At 41.5% G+C, this 24,721-nt stretch overlaps 1 protein-coding gene across 4 annotated transcripts in view; it reads right to left on the bottom strand.

Moving 5' to 3' along the window:
* Positions 1-13,630: 13,630 nt before the first annotated feature.
* Positions 13,631-24,721, bottom strand: part of LOC119730479 (neuronal acetylcholine receptor subunit beta-4-like) — a 30,557-nt gene continuing 19,466 nt past the window's right edge. For all 4 annotated transcript variants that reach the window (XM_038203410.1, XM_038203411.1, XM_038203412.1 and 1 more), the window contains 5 exons: positions 18,575-18,720; positions 16,508-16,552; positions 16,028-16,137; positions 14,878-15,880; positions 13,631-14,685 (listed from right to left, as the gene is read on the bottom strand). In XM_038203410.1, the coding sequence (XP_038059338.1) occupies positions 14,482-14,685; positions 14,878-15,880; positions 16,028-16,137; positions 16,508-16,552; positions 18,575-18,720 (1,508 nt within the window). In that variant the 3' untranslated portion in view covers positions 13,631-14,481. The remainder of the gene's footprint in view (positions 14,686-14,877; positions 15,881-16,027; positions 16,138-16,507; positions 16,553-18,574; positions 18,721-24,721) is intronic.

Here is a 24,721-nt window from a genome sequence, read left to right as displayed (position 1 = left end):
AACATATTCGTTGAAGATGGGGCGCACTTTTGAATACAAAACAAATTGACATCTAGCCCATTATTGTCATAGCCACAATTCTTACTAATGATTGAATCTGACTATGTTTTTCTTTCTGCTTTTTTAAAAAATGTTTTCTGGGGTATTTTTCAACCGCAAAGATCTCTGATGACCCATGCAACCCCTTCAAAAGGGCTTTATTGTAATTTCGGAATTGATACGCGTATAGCTTTTGGTGCTCAAAGCAAGTCATTACCAAAGCATTATGTTACCCTACCAAAGCAGGAGGTCCACATTTTTTTGGATTAATCAGATAAAATGACATGGATAAAAGTGGAATTTTTTGAAGTTCGAAAACGGAGCTCCAAAACAAAAGTGACAATCGTAAGTTCGAAAAGATACAATAAAAATGTACACATTTTAATCTGAAAAAATGAAAATGTATAAAATTGCTCTAAATTTTCTTACTGACTAAATTAATCTGAAATATACAAATCAAACAAATTAAAGGGCCTAATATTTCGATCCTATAGCAGGACCTTTATTAAAGGAAAACAAAACATAATGGCCATCTTGTTGAAGGTGTTGAGCAATGAGTCGGGTTAACCCGAAGTTAAAGGGGCCATGAAATGAATTTTACACTGGAGCATATTTTGTAGCAAATATCAATTCCTCTGAAATGTATAGGCCTAAAGATATGAGACATGCCATTTTGATAAAATGTTTTGTCAAGTGCACTTTTTTAAACAATAAGTGGCATGCTTATCCTGACAACTGAGGGCGCAGCTGCTGTGATACCACTTGAGGAAGACACCCTTTAGATTGGCGATTTTCTCTTCAAATTGTTCATCAAAAAATCTGCTTATAGAAAACGTCTGTGCATAAAGTTTTCTCATTGTCTTACTGTCATGTACTGACACAACAATGAATCAATGAACACAGGAAAGTATCCACGGCAAACCCCAAAAATTCTGCGGACTTTTTATGCAGAAGCAGAAGTGACACTGAAGTTTCTGCCTTGAATGACATCACGGTTTTGCTTATGAATATGGAATAGGATAAAAACCAAAAACAGGCAACTGCACAAAACTCTTAAAGTGGCAATATGAAGATTAAGAGTGAAGTTAAATGGGACACCACCAAGGTACATTTCAGGGATTGGCTCCATTGTTTTTTTTATTACACATGGGCCATTTAAATACCCACTGTATACATGCGATTGGGAAAACGGTGTGTATAATTGGCACACTTTTATAATGTGAATATATTATTGATTGGGATTGAAGGAGACATAATGTAAAGGAATGTGAATGCTCCGGATGATCGGATACGCGACGACGATCCTGAAATAATCTTGTCCAACAAGAGATTCATCCTATCCAGTTTGGTATTTCCCTTTCTCGTGACTATGAAATGACAAAAATGACGCAAACAATTATCTCATCGTTGAGATACCTGCTTCTAGTTAATGATCCGGGTATAAATACTCACAGGGGGCAATCCCAACTATGCCGTGTCTGTTACGGCACGGGAGGTACATATTCCGCTCGGGTCCTAATCCTCCGCTCCTCGAGGGTTTTCAAAACTACGGTTTCGTCTGCAGCTTTGGCTACAGTTCTGGTTCTGGAATGTCCAAGCTCATTAATAATACACAGAACTTTGGCCTCCTATTATAGGACAATTTGATGTTCTGAGGCTTAACATGTACCTTTGTATTAGTCCAGATTTCTCAAAGTCACCCTCTATAGGCCTACTTCCAAAAAGTGAAACAAGGGACCCAGACGATTTAGAGTGGCACTCTAACTTTAGATTAAAAAAGTCCATCAAATAAAAAATTATTGGTTGCGGTACTCGCTTAATTGTGTCAGATTCTAACCAGCCATCCGACCCCGGCAATCTTGGTGGTCGGGTGGTGAGACGACTGCACTAAAGAAGGACTGAGTCCCATCCGAGTAAGCTTGTGAATTCTTTCTCGTACACTGAGTATAGAGTTTTTATTAAAAAAAACAATCACGTCCGTCAAGGGCAAAACCCAATTATACATCTCCCGGCCGCGACGCACAAATTCCAGCTTATAAATAGATTGAAATAGTTCAACAAAATCAGTCATGTGGAAACTCGAGTAAAAACTCGTTGTTTTTGACTGAACACAGTTTTCACTCTGATTCGTCTAATTTCCTTATAATTTCACTGAATTTGAGTAAATGTTTACTCCTCTGAAATAAGACCAACGGGTTCTGAAAATCTCTTGCACCCGAAACTGGAGTCAGAGCCTAGGATTGGCAAGCCTTATACTGGATACTCGGGAGGCTATCCGAGGCTGGCTCGATGACGTATTGGGATGGTGGAAATGCTGGGCAATGCTGATGGGCGGTGTAATTGAACAGGAATGTACGCTGTCCGTGTCCCCCTCCGCTTTGGGACTAATATGACAGCAAGGGTCCACCTTCAGATGTACTGTACAAGTTGTACTAAATATATTGAATTTTTAAGTGAACTGCATTTGCTTTAAAATCTCTGAGCAGTTTACACAATTAATTTCGAAGTAATAACTGGAAACAAATTAACCAGAATAAGCAAGCCATAGTGCGAATAAAAAAAAAACAGTCGCTAGCCTTTAAAGCCTATACCCTAGGTATTGTACCAAATTGTGTTGACCACTAAATGATTTCAGGCTGTAAGAGTTAATAATATCCAAATTGTTAAAAAAAAAAAAAAAGGGGAAAATGATGAAACTGACGTGAAAATAATTATGTTGTAAATGACAAATGTAGGCTATACACCCCCTTTTACTTAAAGTGTTTTGTAACAGCATACGATACGGAAACATCTAAGAGGAAATAATTGTCACGCAAAGATACCCCCTTGCAATTTTGTAATTAGTCCATCCAATTAAATTAATGGTGAATTAATTTATCGCGCGAAATTGAATGACCCCAACGCTGTTTTCAAGTTAACGAAATATCTATCTATTTCTCTTTAACTACATTCACATCTTTGAGGCAGATTGCCAGTTACGTAACTTGTGCGCTCAATTATATGGGATTTAATCCGATTTCGGTCTTGCTAAAGGAGACCGAATTATTCCATAATGTAAAGTACAACGAAGACTTGTTTCTCGTAGGTTCGCTGTCCAGAGATCTCGAGGACCGGGTTCGAATCTCTATGGTGTACTTCGTCTTTCTCCGATGCACGCGTTCAGTCACCTACTCTAGATTTAATTTCCCGTCGAAAAAACGTAACTTATAGCGTACTTGGTAAGTTCTACATAAGTACTGGCCGCAAATTTCAGGTTAGCATCTTCGTAAAGGTACAGGGCTCGTTTTGGCTGTCTCGGCAGCCAAGGCTTAGGGTGCCGCCTCGTTTCTCTCTGTTATGGGTTGCTTGGGGTTTGCTTTATGGGCGGAGAGGGAAGGAGGTGTGGTGGCTAGGGCAAACAAAAACGGTTTGACACAATTATCAAACCCATTGCGTGCCAACATCCAGAAAATGAGGCTTCCCTATCAGGGTTGTTCCTTATACGTATGGGCCGTGGACTACATGCAGTTAGAATGTGTACTCCTTAGCGAAAGGGCCAAAATCAAAATATGCATTAGCTCTACGAAAAATCGCACACCTTGACTGACAATCATTCTGCTCTCCACATGCATTATGGACACTCGTAAAAAAATGCGTTTTCTCGTTCATGACTTAAATTCTCACAGGATCTGTGCTTATATGCATCGAAAAGTCTAAAATTAGTTTTCTAAATTCCCAGAAAGCCCCCAAGCAGAATCCGGGATTAAGTTTCTGAAGAATCCAAGGACGTCCTCCGCGCGGGATTCACGTCGTGATCTCGGTCAACGGATGGTATTCCAAATTTCCACGGATTGCGGAGTAGAAATGAACGGATCTTTTTGTGTGTGTGACTAACTGACGTGACTGTTACACACGCGAGGCGCGCAATCGAGAAGTTAAAAGCGATTTCTTTTCATGCGTGCCGACGCGGAAAGTTTCACGGAATGAAAAAAAGACAGATAACGCTAATAGGGTTGGCAGTCATTCGCTTGAAGTGATAATTGATTACAGGGTTGATGAGTTGCTTTGTTTCAGTCGTGAAGCTATGAAATCAGACTCAGTATGTGTCTTTATAGTACCACTAAGCGATGAAGAAACCTTTTGTTGTTCATCGTCGTGTTTGACAATCAAGACCCATTTGACAGGCAATTAGATACACGGTTGCTGTCATTTTCAACTTCGATCATTCAGGATTAAATTCCATTTATCCAGATCTGTACTCACTGCAGATTTTTGGTTTTTCTTATTATTTTACCCATTAACCCATACAAACCTTAACAGTCAGAAACTGTTTATATTGGGTTCATGCATTAAAATAAAGAATGATTCAAATTCAAAATATATAGATTTAATGTTGGAACTAAGAATAAGAAAACAAATTTAATATTTCAACAAAAGGAAGACGTATAAAATAGGGTAGCGCCTGGCCAACGTCAACAGAGACACAACTCACTTAAGTTTAACAGTAATTCCAATTTCACTGCTCAAATAACAAGCAGTCCTTCGGGTTTTCGTTTAAAACGTCTTGCACAATATTGGTACAGTGTCAGATGCTTTTTCAGCCCGTTTACCTTTCGCTAATGCTCAAGGAGACCGGTTGACACAGTCAACATCTTCTGTTGACAAATTTCTCGCTAGCCTCAGATGAAAAAAAAAAATCCATTAGGCCTATACAGCCTCGCCGCTGAAGGCGGCACAAACATCGTGTAATTTGGATTTCATCGAGGAATTGTTTTGTTTTGATTTTCTGACTGAATGATTCTGATAAAACTACCAATTGGTCACAAAGTTCGGCCGTCTTCTTTAATTTTCAAAGCACCAGGGGAAAAAATTTGGCGGGAATTTACGAGCGTGTCCGAAGGTGCGGCTGGCGGTTATAAATTGCCATTAGTGTCTCACCCCCGTGTACTGATATATTTACGGAGAAGTTTTGTCTGACATGCATGTTTTCTTTGGAGAAGGGTGTAAATGCGGCCGTATCAACAATTTTATGGTTTGGTTTTATGCGGTGGTTTATGGCGAGATGGATTGCGCAGAGGTCCGCGAGATTGCTCTACGGCGATGAGATTGACTCCAACAATGCGGTGAATGTGGATCATTTCTCAGGAATGCCCAGCTACTGAGACCACTACGATATCATCTGTAAGACTCCTTTCACTTTCCACTGTTGTCGACCTGATTGCAGCTTTTCTTAAGTCAATTAGTCTCAATGTCAGGCTGGTTAGGGAAAAAAAGATTCGTTTTCCTTGACGTGGTGACCAATGCCACATTTTCTTCGTCTTGCAAACTCGTGCGTAAGAAATAATTATTAATTCATCTCATTCTGAATACGATTGTTTGTAACCTGATGGATTAAATCTGAATGAAAAGATTACCTTACACGATAACTAGTCGCCTTTGTGTATAACAATTGCTGTTTCTCAAAGATATTAAAAAATATATTGGCGACTAAAAAAAAAGGTGTCAAAGACCGCCGCTCTAAACCACGATTGCCTTGGCGAAAGGCTAACTGTGTACCAAATTCCATGCTCATATTCCCCCAAATATTTCCCCTATCGCCCCACTACTAGAACAGCTAGTACCAAAACAAATCGGCATCGCACAATCGTCAAGAACCAACATCCTATAGCAGCGTATCGTATAGAAGAAAAGCCGTTCGACATCCATGCAGTTATAGTTGGTGGCACGTACGCAATGTCTCCTAATCAATGGTTTCGATGGACGTGAATTCGATGGTGTTATATTACATCTTGAAGAGTTATTTCCCGTTTAAACGCAGGCCTCCCTCGAAAACCTTGAACGACGCACTCAAAGTCGCGTGCCAATGTTTTCCAGCATCACTAAAAAAATATGGATTGTCCAATGCCCAGCTAAATTAGCTCCCTGCTTGCACAGAATCAAATTTCGTATTTTTTCAAAAGCAGAGGCGGCCCAATCCGTCTCAATAAAGTCACCTCGCCCCTAACCCCGGGGACGGAAGGGGGACGGGGAAGATATCTAGATGTTGACTTAAGCCTGCCGAGTCGGCAGAATTCTAGTTCAATTGGGCATTTGTTTTGTTTAAAAATTGAGGTCGGTGCGCGAGTTATGTGGCTTCGTTTTCTGGAGCGGCAGGGGGAACAACTGGCAATCGGATTAATTGCATTTTGGAAGCAAATATTGTAAAACATCTCTCTGTTGATTTTAATTGATTGGAATAGACAACCTGCGTTCGTGGTGTAGGACAACGTGAAAAATAGCTCTGTGCGCTGCTGACCATCAATGGAGAGACGGAAGTTACTGTAGTAGGAGAATTTATCGACGTGTTCAATTTCTTAATTGCATATACGGTCATCCTATACGCTATAAACCTGGTGCTTAAACATTTTTTTGATTTTTTTTTTCTTTAGCGTTTTTTAAAGGGTTCATCAAATGAATTTTTCACTGGAGCATATTTGTAGCAAATATCCATTCTTTTGCAATGCATAAAAACTATAAGACAACCCTTTTTGGTAAACATTTTGCAAAGTGCACCTTTTCAGAGCATTTAAAATCTTTCATGATTTTCCCGACAACTGAGGGCGCTGTTGCTGTGATGTCACTTTAGGAACACACTCTTCAGATTACGGTTCTTCTCTTCAAATTGTAAACCCAAAATTCTACCTAATGAAAAAAATTTCTGCATTAAGTTTTCTCATTTAACCGTCATATACTGAACAACAAATGAACACTGAAAGCAGAAAAATGAACGACAGCAACCCCCCCCCCAAATTCTGGTGACTTTTAATGCTGAGGCAGATGTGACACTGCAGTTTCTGCCTTGAATGACATCACAGTTTTGCTCTTGAATATGGACATTGCATTAGCATAAAAAGCACAAAGGCACCAAAACGCCCTAACAATGGCAATAAGAAGATTTAAAATGAAGTTAAATGGAACACAATGGTACATTCAAGGACTACATTTAACTAAAAATCCATTATATACCCTTTAAATGTAAATTTAGTTCACTGCCGGCTTTAAACATTTTCAATCGGTAATAATAACCCTCACGACCGATCGGCTATGGTACAACGGTATTACGATGGGAAACTGACCAAAAACTCAACGAAAGGGGCCCTCTTCTTTTGGGATAATTTGTGGTGCATCTTTAAAAAAGTAACGGCATTGGAGCCACATGATGGGAACACTTCTTATTGTTAGCTGAACTCTTTTATTACTATACCGTCTGGAAAATGTGTATGCCAAAGTCTTCGCTGTTAAAGCGATGTACGGTATCTGTGACCACATCGACATACGCATCCATGTTTTGGCTGTTTATCTTTCTGTGCAGCATTTTTCCTTCGACTGCCTGTCAGCTGGGCTTCGGCCAGCCATTACACGACTTGCTATACCTCAAACATATTAGGCCACTTGTCATGAGATATTCTCCAATACTTTTTACACGGACAGAGAGCTGGATGTGTCATTTTAAAACTTCACTTCATCAACAACATGACCCTGTGTCGATGAGGTGTCGAGATACAGCACATCGCTTTAACCGTCAGGACGAATAATAAGTCTCCGGCTTTATTCATGTTACGCATCGTACATTCCTCGTCCATCAACACTCACTTTAATTTGTCATCGAGCCGCCTGGTAAATTAAAGTCTCACTTCGAGCCAAGAAAGACGTTATGCGAGCTCCGTCCGTCACATAAAACCGAGCAGGGAGGACATCACACGATACACCGTGAAGCCACGCGATACTCGGGCAGGCCTCGCAGCGTGTCAATTTCACAAATTAGATTTTCCGCGGGAAAAGACACAGGCACTCTTTCCCTGCATATCGGAACGCGCCAAAATGAAATTACCGCGGTAAACTCGCATAGTTACCAGACGACAATGTATTAGGCGACTGTTCTGCTCTTTTCAACGTCGATACGGGGTCACGGGGTCACGGGGACAGTAGTGTGGAGCGAGGTGGTTCATGGGTAATTGGTGCTCAACGCCGTGGGATATCGAGATGTTCGTTTCTTTCTCAGCATTTTGCGCGAGATGCAAATCCAAGTTATTCGGTTTATAAAGAGAGATCGGGGGACTGATTCTACAGGAAACGCAGTCTTTGCAATGCATTTTGGGTAACTTACCGCCACGAGAAACCACGTCCACTCCGTTCACACATGTCATGCGCCTTGTAAACCCGTGTCATTATATAGAAAATCTGTCTGATGACAGTTCAAAGAAATCAGAGGTCTCCAGTGGAATAGGGCATTGGATACGAGGGAAAAACAAAGGGCATTCTCCATTATGTAAACGAAGTCTTAATTAAAATCGAGCTCGCGTTTACACGAAATTCAATTGGCAACACGTTTGCTGGAATGCGCGAATTGGGAAAGTAGAGACGGTGTGTGTATATATACCCAGACATTTTGTTTTGTATTGTATTGGTGTGGTTATCGTTATTTGGACACAGAAGGTGGCAAAAGAGTTGTCTGACATCCAAGAATGGTGTAAAGATAGACGACGCAACCATACCCAGCCTTGAGCACCTCTATTGTTGGCCTTATGGGGTCATCTATGTAAACAATGCTCAAGCTTAAGATTGTATCTCAAGACTGCTGGTAAAAAAATTGCTCTAGGGGATAATTCCCATTCTTTAAATGAGGTATCAATTTCATTGCCCTAAAGCTCTATACTAGGGCCGTACGCGTACCAGTCAGAGCCAATATCGCTATATGAAAACAAAGTGAGACATAGAGCGGACGAAATAAAATAATTGCGACATCAGATACGTGGAAATAGAGAATGCTGGCTTGGGAAAACTTTGTAGATACACCATTACATGGGCGGCGATCCCGGGGGATGCCTCCCTTATTTTTTTGACAATGGCGTCCCCCTCCCCGAATCATTTATCCCAGTGCTTATGTTAACCCAATATGCCTGAATTTTGTACTTAATTTTTCCCACATAGATGTATGATATTGCTTGTGCATCGCCCTTTTCACGGCATGTGCACATAATGGGTGTAAATGCGCATATTTATTTATTTTAATTTATATATTTTATTTCTTTCTAATGAAACCAGGGATTCCTCATGTATTATGTACAGGGTGAGTCAAAAGGAAAGTGACCTGGAATTATAATTTTCCCCCTTAGCAAGCAATTAAATTTGACACAGAAATGAAGCATGTATTAAACGATGCTCTTCCACTCATTAATGAGGAACAACTATAGAATTGTTTGGGTGCGAATAAGACTAAACTTTCTTCCACGAATGATCTCTGGTCTTTACTGTGCCGCCATCTACTCCACACCTGGGGATCCTTATGGAGGTAATGTGAGTGACCATCTTCAGCAATCAGTTGACCAGATTACCACAGAGCATCCGGATGCAGGTGTGGTCATAGCAGGTGTTATGAATCACCTTGACATTGCTCAGTTGACAACTGTGGGATTCAAATAGTATCGGTTAATTTATTTGACATTATCGGTTGGTGATACATTATCCGTTGGTTACTACATTATCAGTTGTAACAAGGGTCCCCTTAATCATGTAGTATATAGGTGAAACTATTAGGACATTGTTGTAAAGGCTTGGAATTCGAAGAAGCTACACTGGTCATCTATATAGCTACTGTTCCTCCCCGTGATGAGAATCAATGCTCTATAAACAACAGTGAACTTAACGTGTTATCACATGCGGTCATGTTTTCCATGCTGCAGAGAGGACTGTACTTGATAAATGCCGAAATGTGCCGTTGTACACATTTAAGACCCTAACCGAAAATCTCAAAATATCAACGCAGGTCGGTACCCTGAGTTCATTCTAGAAACACATAGGCAATCGATAAACAGATTTCTTCGGTCAAGAAACGACGCATAGGAGCAATATATCAACTGTCTAAACTTATGAGAAAATCTATACCACACAACAAACCAACAATGAAGGTAATTTCATACCAATTTCCGCTCTAATTTTTTTTTTTTCAAGCAGTCTTTTCATGTTTTTTCCCCCCGATAACCGTTTTGAGTTATTAATTGAGCGTGAAATAGAGTCCACGGAATGGATTACAACCTAACATCACTCATAAAAAAAGGAATTCTGGTGAGAGCAATTTCGTTCAACGATTTATTTTTTTTCCGTATCGAATTCAATCTAACGCTATTTGAATCGGTTGCAATGTTAATAAATATAGGCACGGTTTGATATACACAGGGATAATAGGACTTTAGTTGTTAATTTGGAAACACAAAACAAACAAAATAAAAGAAAATTGAATGGAAAGCCCTTTGCGAAATTTCTGGAAACTACTATTTCCACCAAAATAATTGGGAAAGATAAAAAGTAATAATAAAATGACCTGACAATTCTTGCTCGAATCATTAGTAGTTGTATTAGAATATAACAATTATTTACGGACAGATAGGTGCTACCTTTAACGATATACAAATCGCATAATCATAAAATAAGATCAACTTGTCGATGTAATTATTGCTTTTCGTTGTGACATTTCAGCAAGCCACCCGAACCTCATTCCTTGACAACTAAAAATGCCTATGTCAAGCAGGTCCTTCGAGTAAGCCAATTCTTGCATGCTTTAAAATTCCATCTATTGGAACTCTTCTAAGAAACAGAAACAGAAACGCAAACGTTTTGCATAGAAATTAAGTAATACGAAAATAAGAGTTCGTCATGCGAGAACCGCACTGAAAAATTGCCTGGGTTAATTTTACCAAAGCAAGGGTGAAATTGCAACTACCAAAATTGAGTTGTCCTTAACCCAATTGTTTGGGTTAGAATTTCTGTTAAATTCAACAAAAACTTATGGTCATACAAGACCAGATTAAATTTAGTCTGGTATGACCTCAAGTTTTGGTTCAATTTAGCCGAAATTCTAACCCAAACAATTGGGTAAAGGACAAACCAATTTTGGGAAGTTGCAGTTTTCACCCTTGCTTTGTTAAAATTAACGCAGGCGATTTTTTAGTGCGTAGAACCAAAAAAACATGCATTCTCTTTGGTAATAGATGGATTGCATTCAGCAGACATCTTGGAGGTGTGTTTTGCTATGTTAATTCCTTCACAATGAATGCACAAGAGGTTTACTCATGCGTATCACTGTGGAACAAAAGCACACACCTCAAACATGGCTGCAGTGCAAACAATCTATAGCATACAACGCCCAGATAACGAAACATTGACTAAAAACGCGTAATTACCTATGCATAACTGCAAGTCAGCAAAGTTGAATAAAAGTCAGCTTCTCAGTATTAAAAAAATCTCAAGATGGAATTAAAAACAAATTGGAAATATAGTTATAAAAACAAACCTTATTTTATATGGGCCTATGTGACCACAATACTGTATTATGAGGGAAGTTTCAGCGCTCAGAAGGGTTGACTAAAGATAAAGTGCCCCTAACTTCTTTTAACAATACCCAGTGGATTCTCTGTGAACCCCTTATCATTCCGGGCACATACATTACAGTTCAATTTGTGGAAGGTGTTTTGGAGATGCACATTTCACACAGTTTGCATTAAAAGATAAAACACCGTTGCCATTACTTTACATGCGTTAAAGGCGCACCTCAGCTTGCGACACCGATGCCTAAGGTATAGGTCTACACGCGAATCGCCATGGCCGCTACGTGATCCGACGGGCCCTTTAAGCTACACGGGACGCACCCCTGTTGGACCTCAGAAGTGTCCGGGAGTCATTTTGGAAGTTTACTGTTCGCCTAAAAATTACTCATTGCTACCTTCTTGTACCTGGGCCGCGTGATGATTAATTGCACGCAAAGGTTCCCTGAGCAGGCGTCAGCCGTATACCGCCTGTCACTCATAGCAATTGCCATTTCTGTTTCCCGCTTTCCATAAAGCAGATTAATCTCCCGCCAAAACACGAGATGCGCTCATCACAACAGCTGCTCGGCGGGATTGTGTAAGTAAACCACCGCGGGCGGCGGAGGGATACAAAGCGAATGCACCGTTTTGCCCGCACGGCGCACGGAAATGGGTATTAATAATATGCCTCCGCCGGTGGGGGATGGGATCTGGTAAGACTAAGTAGTGTGTGGTGTCAATTAATTATGACACTGATGAGCGAAGGTGGTACGACAATGTCTTTACTTTGAGAGAATTCGTTTGTGAGATAAGGTAACTGTTGTGTGACATATCAACGTAACCATTATTTTGAGCAGTATTGAAATTTATTTCTTCGTTATGCAGCAGAGAAGCTTGCCCGACCATGCATGCTGGGAAAGGCATTTTGTTTTAATATTCGAACATGAAAGAACCCCAAAAGCACTTGCGCCATGATGCGATCACTAGGAGGGAAAATAACAGTCGGCAACAGACACATCTTTAACAGCCAGTAGTGTGTTAGTCATCTTCGGCGGTTGAGTCGCTAAAAACGACGGTGTACAAGCCGACAATGCACACGCACTAGCCCCACTCTCCCTGCTAGCTGACATTTCAGTAATTACCAGCGAATTTCAAGTGAGCATGTTCGGCACGCTTTGTCTACAACCGACGAGTATATTATGAGCAGTTTATGCCGGGAAACAAGAGTTGCCAAAACAGCTGTTTGATAATGGAAACATGTTCGGTCTTAATGTTCGCTTCCCTCCGCGGGGTCTGGTGCTTTGGAGCGGGGGAAGGGAAGGCCTGTCCCGGCGGGCCAGACGTTGCGCGGAACGGGCGGGGGCCGCAGCTGATCGCCGGCCCACGCGGCTTTCAAGCGGCGTTAATTGGGCAAATAAAATCACTATCACGCAAATCGCTGGGCCAATGTTTCCTCTCGTGTCGTCAAGGAAATCAATTAGGGTTCGGCGCTGGGACGTCTTCATTATACAATAGTACACGGCAGATAATTTGATTTGCCGGCAGTCAGTGCATTGCAGTTATAAGGTCCTATTATAACACAATGGCGGAGTAGTATTAGAAAACAGAATCAATACACTCGTCTTCAGAAAGTCATTAACAGGTAATCAAAGTCCTCAGAAGTATACACAAGATTAACTATATAAACTTAGTAATAATAGCTGAACAGTTCAATGAAATTTACAAGTGTAATAACCGCATTAAAAAACAATCCCAAATGTAAATACAAGTATCATTTGCAACATTTACACAGGATTTTATGACTTATTGGCGATACATATTCCCATGTGTTACCAATCAAATAAACAGAAAGCACTTTTAAAACAACATGGCATTTCAATTATACTTTAGCCACGAATTAATTATGAATATCGAGCATTCCTACCTTAGCCCCCCCCCCCCCAAAAAAGTCTCTGGTTTCTGGTATGGAGCTTGCCCGAAAAGTGGTGCGGCGACGCGGCTTTTTTTTTTTATCTGATTTTTTTTGCTTCAATTGTCGGCTGATGACTGCAAATGGTGCCCGACTAAACTTTGTGCAAATATATGGGAGTCCAGAGAGGCCACATAAAGCTTATTCTCGACCAAAACCCAATCTAAAAACACGTTAAAATTGTGCAGCAGCAGGATTCCAGTCAAACCAGTGAGTTTGGCGGTTTTGAGACATCATCTTTCATTGAAAAAAAAACACGTTTTCATTTTGCCGACGCGCATGGCTACGGCGACGCGCGCGCATACCAGAAACCGGAGACTTTCTTTTTTTGGCCTTATCTGACACACATTTTTTCCCGCAAATCCCAAAACAATGTATGCGTTCTTGAAAATGTTCCAAAACGAGTTTCGCTCATAAACATAAATAGGCAATGTAGGCCTATTGATGAAGACGCACAATTTCCGTGTGTACGTGTATAAGCCAAAAAGTGCAGCAAACTTGTAAAGGAAATTTCGCTTCATAGTTTCATGGATTTTCTCACTGTATTTTTTACAACAATCATCCGAATAATGATTCTTTTCATTATGTACTTGTGAAGTATGAACACACACCATAGATTATTCAACACACCGACAGCATCGAGTCATCAGACGTTTTATACCTGAAGGCGTAATAGGTCATTAATACAACTTTAACTACGGGGTTTTATGTTTAAACGTTTTGCTTGTCGTAACGAAATTGCAAGCAGGAAAGTCGACTATAAACTGGATTATATACTGTACAAACGTTTATTGAAAAGTGGAAGAGCTGTGTGAGTTTTTTTCTTTTTTTTAATAAATGAATGAATCTTTAGTCAACATAATATGCCTCATTCTTCCTTAAAAATGTCTAGTAACCAGACGTGTATTATACAATGGCAGTAGCTCCATGCAAACTGTTACTTTAATACTGAACCAATCAATGGCGACCGGATAATCACGTGATTTCAGGATGCCAGAAATACACGTGACAATAAAATCATCGGATACCCTTATCGATCAATAATGTCAACTGATCCTTAATTTTCATAAAAACCTAACGACCATGCGGGGAATTAGAAAACATCAGGGCCTAGGGCGCCCCCAAGCGGAAGTATGAATGATTAAACGGTGACTATGAGATATCCGGCCGGCCATATGTCGTTGTGTTGAGGCGTATAGGCTTGGTGTAGTTTGAAGCTTGGTGGAAGTTAGGGCCTTCCCAGAAGACAGGTGATCGTAGGATGATACCAAGCGAGCCGCAGAAACACATGATGGCAAACACCCACAGAAAGACTCGGTCAATCACCATGGCGACGAACTTCCAATCTTCCATTCCCTGCCAAAACCAAAAACAACACGAAGCGTTGTTTACATCTCACAATTACAAACACAAAGTGATATATGAAATACCTTCACCAGAGATTATTGAGCAAAACAACTGAGTGGCAAATGTTAGATTACAATGTGCTATTTGGTTTGCTATCTAATCACAATATATAGCGATGAACTTTCAAAACAGCATACTCACTTTGTAATGTTCATCCTCCATTTGAAAATGCTTGGCAATGGTTTCCACATGATCGATAAGTTCCGTACACTCCTTCGACAACGGCATCGAGTCACTAGCGTCCGAATACTGCCGGTCTCGAAACTGGATCTCTTCCAGCAGCGAGGGCGTGATTGTGTTCACCATGTACTTAGCCCCCGACCTCATGAACTTCCGGTCGTAAAAGTACTTGCCGCGCAGCGGGGCGTTGTAGCTGGCCGGCGTGTAGTTCGTGTTTTTCGTCATGGACTTGTACTTCTTGCCGGACGGGAGTTCCAGGCCTCCAGGCCGGTGGATGTTGAGCATCCTGGGCAGGTAGTACAGGAACACCGTCCGGACCCAGTTGGGCATGATGTGAGTCCTGGCACTCCGGAAGTGAATGTTGATGACCACGACGGTGACCGTGATGGACATGGTTACCAGCACCATAGTGAAGAGCATGTAGCGGCCGATCAGAGGCAGGGTGGTGGAGGTGGGAGGAATGATGGACGGGATGAGAAGGAGGAACACAATCAAGGCCAGTAAGATGGAGATGGACAGAGTGATCTTCTCTTGGGCGTCAGCAGGCAGGTAGAAGACTAAGATGGTGAGGAATGATATCAGAATGCAGGGGATGACCAAGGTGACGACGTAGAAGAGGGGCTTCCGGTGCAGCTTGAAGTAGAAGGTGACATCCACGAAGGCTTCGTCACAGCAAGGGTACTCAATGATGTGCCTGATGGCGGGGGATTCTACGATCTTCCACTCCCCGTTCTCAGAGTAATCCTCCTGGTCTACAATGTTCTGCTCATCGAGCATGTCCACCTTGCGGCTCTCGTGGGTCCATGGCCCGAATTTCATTCGGCACTCCTGTTCGTCGAAGGGGAAGAACTCGATGTTGATTTTACAGGAGCTCTTGTATATGGCCGGCGGCAGCCAGCGCACGGTGCCGTCGTGATAGACGATTGCATTGACCAGAAACCGCACATCGAAGTAACCATCCGCACTACAAGCAAAAGACAAAAAAAAATATTAACCAATATTTTAATAATAATGTCATCATAGGAGGAATGGGCTATCCCTATAAGCAGGAGGGGAGGGAAAGACACGAAATGTAGTTATCTGAAACCCAAAAGACTCCCACTGAACTTACTTGTTGTATAAAAGTATATCTGGCCGCCATAAGAGGCTTGAAGGGATGTGTATGTATGTAATTCCGTCATACTCGTCGGGGTTCCACGTCAGATGACGGTCCGTCCAAGACTGTACGAAGGGAACAAAGAAGACATAAACAGATCAGCCTATTGACAAATTGTGACATCAATGGGGACGATCTACTTTGACGTATACGCGGAACGCAGTTCGAGGGCTCCAACGAAAAACTGGATCTAGTGCCGTGTCACCGAAATACTTGGCTTGAAATTACACACGTGCCCCTGGAAGTGGCTGCAGCCACTTCCCAGAGACCCGTGTGTTATGTCCAGCCGTAGCCAAGTCATTCAGACTAAGACTCGAATCATGGGTATACTGTTTTTGGTATGGTAGAGTCGATATAGGGTATATATGTTCAAATAGCAATTGTGGCAATGTTCCACGATCAATGTTCAATGATTAGTGCTTCAAAATCACTCACATGTTTGACCCAGACGCTCGTTGTCATGATCTGGTTCTTCTCGTCCTGCAAATGTAGAAAAACAAATGGATATGACCATCGAATTTTATACCAAAATTTACGAACCCCTTCAAAAGATTAAAGGCTGGGTACCACAAGCAATAATGGTGCTGCAACCAAGGGCGGATCCAGAACACAATTTTTGGGGGGCAAAAAAAAAAATTGGTCCCCCAAAAAGTGGGTCAAAAAAATTACGGCGTGGGGTTCGGGGCCCGCTTAAGGGCCCCGAAAATTTTTTGGATTCTAGATGCTCTGTGGTGCGATCTGAGGCAATTTCTGACCACTTTAACCAATGTTTTTTTGAGGAAAAGATGGTGGTGTACTCATTGCCTGCCTTTATTGCGATGTCACATAAAAAAAAAAAAATTGTTTCGTTTTGGGGGGGGGGGGGCATGGCCCCCTTTGGCCGCCCCCCCCCCCCCTGGATCCGCCCTTGGCTGCAACTGAAGGGTTCGAATCGATTTTACAAAACGTGTCATCTGTGTCTAAATATGGTACCCAGATAAAGTCATTCACCGTAACTCACATCCCATAATATTTAATGATGGAAGCAAACTGTACAGCTGGTAATGGGTGAATCGTGGTGGTGTTCGAGACCGAGGAGTCTGAGGTACCATGATATTTCAACAAACGAACATCTAGAGCTACGGCGCCGTCTATGGTCAGCATTTTCCCATGTGGTTGTCATTGAAGACCTAGACCGTAGCTCTAGACATGAGATTTGGCTGCGGCCATAGTCCAGTCAGCTTTTAAAACCAGCCGATAGGGCATATTATACAACACCTGAATAAATCCCCGTCATCTGATTGGTGAATTGTGGATCACGTGACATATTATTATTCGGTATAATGCACGGTGCGACCATGCGTTATACCCATGCGTTATACCGTTTCACTTTGCGCTTGTTCCATGACGCGGTATTTGCGTGCAAAATGCATGCTGGTGTGCGCGTTCAGCGTAGCGCGTATTGTTCCAAAGAGCCAGCGCTACAGCGTTGGGTTCAAACATTTTCGTGAAGGGGTAGTTCAACATCTTTAAAATCAAAATAAATTGTAGCTTATAATTTACCAATCAAATGACGAGAATTTATTCAGGTGTTGTATAAAACAAATAACGAATGTTTTACGTTCGTGCGATGGAAAGAATAATTTCATTCGGTGACAGATTGAATGTTCTATTCCACTCGGCTTCGCCTCGTGGAATAGAACATTCAATCTGTCACCTCATGAAATTATTCTTACCATCGCACTCACAAACATTCGTTATTTGTATACTAACACACCGGCCATGCAGCATTTGCGTTAGGTACCACGGACGATTGAACCTTATTGTGATTGATTATCAAACTGTATTGATTTGCACTTTCGCCCCCTTTTTCAAAGTTTGACAAATAAATATTGATTGGCCAATACCCAAACGGGGACATAAGCCAAATCCTGGTTTCGTCACCGGCACTGCCTCCATGTGGGCTCCAGAGTTATTTCTAAATGTTAAACATTTTCTTGTGGAATAAAATGACAATACAGAACATGGACCCACGTTGAGCTTATGATTAGTCCCCAAAATGAGGATTCATATCTCCTGAAACTAAAGCTGCAATGAAACCTAGGTTTCCAAAGCCTCCCTAATTGTAGCCTGGTTCTCCTATGTCTCCATGCTCAGGTTTACCCATGGTTTACCCGGCTTGTACTAGGCCATGTGCTCGGGATAATACTTGGTAAGATACAGATACTTGAAATAACGATGTTTCACCATATGTCAGTGTCTGTTTTCCATTATATTTGTAGTGTCTAATTTGGTACACATTAAGACTGGTTCCCGATTAGTTTTACACATTAACAAGAATGAAATTCTCATTATGAATTTTACTTAAGCCTTTGCCTTCATATTAGGTGATGTTACGTTTCTGAGGCTGATAGGGAGCCATTTTTATCATTTATCACACAGGGGTGTGATTCGTGAAGCTATAGAGCCGAACTAGGGACGAATCTGATGTTTGAAAAGGAAAGAAAAGCTCCCATGACTTACAACGTCGATGAGTTGTGATATGGACAAGCCGAACTTGACCATTACCGCCTCAGACTCGTTGAAGACCGGTCGGATCAGCGGGTTGTAGTGATTCTCGTTGGTCAACTTATAGAAGAGTTCGTCGGCCTTTTCGGAAGCGAAGCACCCTGCAGGATCGATAACAGAAGAAACATTAGGCTTGCATGCAGCCCTGTCAAATTCTGAGAGATACTTGGGTTGGACCGACCTCTGTCCCAGGGTGTATTTTACCGTTACCTCAGCCTCATAGGACAGCCAGGGAAGATTACAAGGGGGTAAACTAGTGCCAGACTCGTTCCCGGTGTCTACTTAATCTCAACCTCTGTCTCAAGTAGACCTTTGAAGGGTTATGGACTGGCCTCTTTCCCAGGGTGTATTTAACTTTTACCTCTGTCTCATAGGAGAGCCAGGGAATAGAACAAGGGGCTAAACCAGGGCCAGACTCGTTCCCGGTGCCTACTCAATCTCAACCTCTGCAGTCTCAGTGAGACCTTTGAGGGGTTGTGCGGACTGACCTCTTTCCCAGGGTGTATTATACTTTGACCTCTGTCTCACAGGAGATCCAGGGAAGGTAAAGCCAGGGCCAGACTAATTCTCTACACATCTCAACCTCTGTCTCAAGTAGACATTTGAAGGGTTATATGGCCTTCTCCTAATCTGATTAGTTATCGCACGAAAAGCAATGATTTGCAACGTGTACATGGTGATGTTAATTTGGTAACGATAATTAATGTGAAAGTGGATGTCGTGTGGATAGACTTGTCAATTTCCTATAGTTAAAAAAACAGCAACACTTGTTTTCCAAATTTGGAAAAAAAATGTGTGGATAGGATTGTCACTTTCCTAGTTAAGAAACAACAACACTTGTTTTCCAAATATGGAAAAAAGCAAACACTGAATGGGAGATTTTAGGAGACATTAGACCACATCGCGTCTAATAATTTCCTGATTTGTGTGAATGCAAACAATTCCATACCACGGCGAAGTGTACAGGGTGTCCTAAAAAGTTGTGCAAGCAGATATCCTTTAATTTCTCAAAAACTACTTAACATGAGTATTCCATCTTGACGGAGCACGTTCATTTGGCCTATACTGTTGTGTATATTCCGTAAAAATGACATGGAAATCCGTTCATGCAAACCAGCGATCTAACAGATTATAACAGACTATGTTTTTTTTACCCATTCCAATGGGATGGGATTTACACAGTTAATTAACTTAATTCACATCAGAGTGAAAAGGCCCATGATAATCTTATTCACTTATATCACCAACTGTGTAAATCCCATTGCATGGAATGGGTGACAAAATCATAGCCTTCTGCACTCTGTTAGATCTCTGGTTTGCATGAACAGATTTCCATGGCATTTTCACTGATTATACACAAGAGTATAATTAATATGCTCCATCAAGATGAAACACTCATAGTTTTTGAGAAATTAAAGAATATCTACTTGCACAACATTTTGGGAGCACCCTGTATGTACTAATCTCTTCCAAGCCATTTTATCGATACTATGGTATGTGTTATGGCCATGGGCGTCGCCAGGATTTTTTCTAGAGGGGGCAAAACATATTCCCCCCCCCCCCAAAAAAATCCTGTATTTCTCAACATCTCCTCGATTTATCAATTTTAGAGGGGGGCAGGGACATTCCCCCCCCCCCATTAAATTTACACCACTATGACTTCGCGCCTCTTTTCCTTTTCTTTTTTCTCTTTTTTTTCTTCCTTGTTTTTTTTTTTTTTTTTTTTTGCTTTTCCGGGGGGGGGGGGCAAGTGCCCCCTTGCCCCCCCCCCCCGACGCCCCATGGTTCTGGCTCATTAAGCTTTGTCATAGCTCTAAATTACTGCAAATCTATCAGAGAATTTTTACGAAGAATCGTGATCACGTCTATATGTGGTGCTTGAAGCTTCCCCAATTAATCGGTTCATTAGCCATGCTTAATTTCTAGAATCCATGAAACGATGTAAGTACAAATTAATCATTACAAACAATTATTTTTCATAAAATTGTCACTCTTCACTGTTCAAATGTACATTTTTTATTCAAAAGCCAGTCGTTTGCCGTTGACGTTTGCTCGTATGCACGTTTTAGTTCCATGGAAAATGAAATTGAATATTTTAACAACATGGGTGTCGATTTTCAACCACGGCCGGTGGTTTCTCCCTTTGCTTCGGGTGAGTGTTTTGCTCCCACCCCTCTCTAGATCAAATCCCGGAGACGCCCATGTGTATGGTTCATCTCTTCAGAAAGCTTATCAATACCGACCAGTGGAGGAAAAAAGGTTGGTTAAAACAATGTTGGGCAATGTTATTTACCCATCGTAGTTACCTAACTTGCTGATGAATTAGGGTAAATTGACCGGCTTTTGGGACGAATTTGCCCAAGAGTGTAGGCAGTTGGTATGTTGACTAACCTTGAGCAAAATACCAACATTTTGTGAGTGTGTTCTCATATCGCCATCTTTCAAGTTCAGTTAGTGTTACGATACACTGCATGGAAAGTAGTGACACAAACAATTTATATCTCATAGGCCTATACTCTTTGTAGGAGCTATACTGTGAAGTTTCTAGCGGCAGCAAGTCTGGGGAGATTCAATTAATTAAGCTTACTAGTCATCAGCAGCAGCGGCTACCTTGGTCCGTTTATTATCATCATCATCATTTGCGGGCCTCATGCCCCGGACCTCCGGCAATCTCATTACTGTGATGGTCGGTGTTAATCTTTACATGTTTATCGTGTATGCCTGTCTGTGTGATTTTAAGGCCGCCATTAATTTGGTTGGGTCAAGATTTATGTTGCGAAACAAAAATATGCGAGTAAGTTAAGAGCGGAGCGATGGAGTGAGCAGAGAATGGTGTGAAAGAATTTTAACCGTGCTGGGGCCGAGTATTGAGGTGATAAAAGTGGCGACAAAAAGTCTCCTCAACAATCTCTGATATCTTCAGTTTCATGTGTGTTTCTTTAAAGTTGAATAATAAATTGTTGAATTGATGTACGAAGTATCTTCACACACTCTTAAAAGCTGTGGTTAGATTTAAATGGAATACATAGATCAACTTGCTTCCAGCTAGCTCCCTATAGCCGCAGTCTACTGGGTACAACTTCCACCCCGTAACCTGATTCAAAGCCAAATCGTGCTCGCTCTGTGTTGCCGCATAGGTCGTTGAGTGCAAATCGCAGCACCAGAATTATACGTGTCTGAAGCTAAACTCTTTGGCAGCTTGAAGCTTCACATTTTGTTTTTTTTTGCATCGGGTAATTCTAGCTCGCAGTACATCCTCAGCATAAAATGCCGGGCCTTCAAGTCAGGAACACTCATAAACGTCGCCATTAAACACAAGATACGGTTGTAGAGCGTCCCGTCGAGAAGCTACTGATGAAAACAGTCAGGTTATATTTACCACTAATGGCTACCGTCGTGGCTTCTTCGCTACCACCGGGGTCAAATTTGGTGTGTGGTTTGTGAATGGTAACTGTGATATTGTGGTAACCAAACATGGTTATCTCGAGTCGACTGAATACGTAAATGCAAGTCTTCATATAAAATAATTGAACGGTCCTTTTTACTGACGAGCAGAATGTGGTGTTGCAAAGGGGAGATATTCGGGAGGTGGAACAACAACTGTAGCTTTCATAAGATGGAATTTGCGTCGGAGTGATGTCAATCAATGTAAGGTTTTGCCCTTCACCGACGTATAAACACTGTTTACTCAGTGTGTTACCTTCCAAGCGAAAGTTGGGTAAACTCACTCGGGTGGGACTCGAGCCTACGACCTCCTGCTTTCAGAGAAAAACCCTGATAGCGCATTCACAACATTTTGAATTATTTCCAGCCATGCATGCCACTTATGTTCACATTCGTATTCGGGCCTCAGAATCGAAGTCCTGAAATGGCTTTCAGCAGAACTCCTCGTGAATTCCAATAGTAACCCCATTCTGGGTTCTGAGTTCAGACATTGATCCGGGGTCGACTCAAATGAATTCTATTCAGTATTAAAGAAAAAAGACCCACAGCTAAAAGTCGCGCCCTCCTTGATGTTGGCGCGCTTTTCTCCACTCGGTTGCCATGGCGACATAGTGAACCGCATTGATTCTTGCTAGGAGGATGCGGGCACTCCAGACACGTGCGAACGGAGAATGGATGCAGGAATTCCGCTTATTTTAATGCTCATTCGTTGCCGGCGAATTAAAAAAAAAAAGAGCAGACACTGTAGGCTTAAAATCCCAAGGAATTGGAGATGACAAAAGAATATAACACAACGGTTTCCTTATACGGAGGGAGTAGCTTTTTACAGTCTGAGAAAGCAGCCAGCGCAAGTTCACAATGGTACTTGCCATTTTTCCAGAAATATTCTGAAATATGAAAGGAACACCCTTCGACTGCTTTCAATCAGAAGGCTTTTATTCAATATTGAAAATTATTTTCCTCAATGTGTTAACAACTGCCTGCCACTGCGAGCCGCCCAAAATGAAGCGTGCTTGCAAAATGACAGCAAATACACCATTTCTCAAACCTTGGTTAAAGGCTTCGAGTTTCCAATTGTAAGATTTTTTTTAATGCATTTGCATCTGAAGTATGAAATCTGACAAGCCTTTTTCAAACCTTTTAGCTGTCAAAACGGCGCTGAAACGACCGAAGCCGTAACCAACAATAGTGTTCCATGACTATTGCACATCTCGTGTTTTCGCAAAAATCTCAAGAGTACACTGTAAAAACAGTGTTTAGCATTCAAACACATCAGAACGTGTTTAGAGTTTAAAACGTTTAGGAATGTGTTTCAATTCTAAACGTTTACCACTTTTTAATGTTGTGAAACAAAACTTGTTTACGTTTTGGACATGTGCTTAGGATTGTATATCTAAATGCGCATAGGAAGGTGTTTAAATGCTAAACATATGATTCATTGAACATGTCAAACGGATAATGCGTGTCACAGAAAAAGGACATCTAAACATGTCATGATGCTAAACGTGTGGAAAAAGTGGGTACAGAATAAGTGTTTAGAAATGTGTTTAAATCCTAAGCACCATTTTTACAGTGTATAGTGGGCAACATGTCGTTACAACGGTCTTGGATAAATGAACCCAACCTTGGCAATGGAATTGGCGGTCTGGCAACCCGGACCTATAACCGTAACCATGGCCAACTCATCAGCCGATGCTGCACATTCACGTAATTAGTTTAGCCGAGGCCAGCAGGCCGACATTGATTCTCATGCCACGGTGCTCGATACGTGGTAGAAAGTGCGACATCTCACACCGCAAATGCCCTGCAAGGAACTACGGTACTACACTGGTCAGGCATAGCTTCCGCTATGCACGGTCATACGGTCACTCGACACCCGTTGTATCTATATACATGTATACGCAGAACGGATATCGCTACGGGCGTATTTTTTGTGTGGTTTAATTGGGAATGTCAAAATGCAATTTTGCAATCTTAATTTCCGTGAATAATTTCGGCTGGGCTGTGCATACACAATGTATCTGTTTTAACATAACCGAAGGGAAAGGTTTATAATGACCCCGAAAGATTTTGCGAATGTTTAAAAACAAAACATGACAAGAATTTACATTATAATTATTTTAATAATTCGACAACAGCCACTGATATTTCTTTGCATTTTCTTAAATAATGCCAATTAAGACAGTAGTCATTTGGTCAAAAGTGCGGAGTTGTTAAATTCTCTCAATGTCTAATACCCAGAGTTAACAAACTATAGATGCAGTCATCTTGAGACTCGTGTGGTCGAGGGACGGAAATAAAACCCGTCTCCCCTCCCTTTGACAAAAAAAATGACGGCAACATGAATTGCACCTTGTAGTGTTTATGCCCGGAGCGCCTTATGTTCACCCAAACGGCACGCACATCCATCGCAATTCACCTGATATTTAACAGCCGGTAATTAATTACTCGATCAAGTGCTGCCATTCGTGTCTCGCATGTGTACCGACATTCGGCACAATCAGCCTGATTAGACGAAAAGCTCCCCCCCCTCCACCTCCCGTGATTAAAATCCTGGCTCAACATCACAATGTTCGAGTAAACAGCAATCGGTTGGAATAAAACAAGGGAAAGTATAACCACAGTTCGGGTGCCTCATTTTGCGGGCACAGCGCGTTG

The sequence above is a fragment of the Patiria miniata genome, unplaced genomic scaffold (genome assembly GCF_015706575.1).
Source record: "Patiria miniata isolate m_02_andy unplaced genomic scaffold, ASM1570657v1 HiC_scaffold_22, whole genome shotgun sequence".
Classification (NCBI taxonomy): domain Eukaryota; kingdom Metazoa; phylum Echinodermata; class Asteroidea; order Valvatida; family Asterinidae; genus Patiria; species Patiria miniata.
Note: the sequence above shows the minus strand (reverse complement) of the source record. Positions and strands in the feature narration are given on the sequence as shown.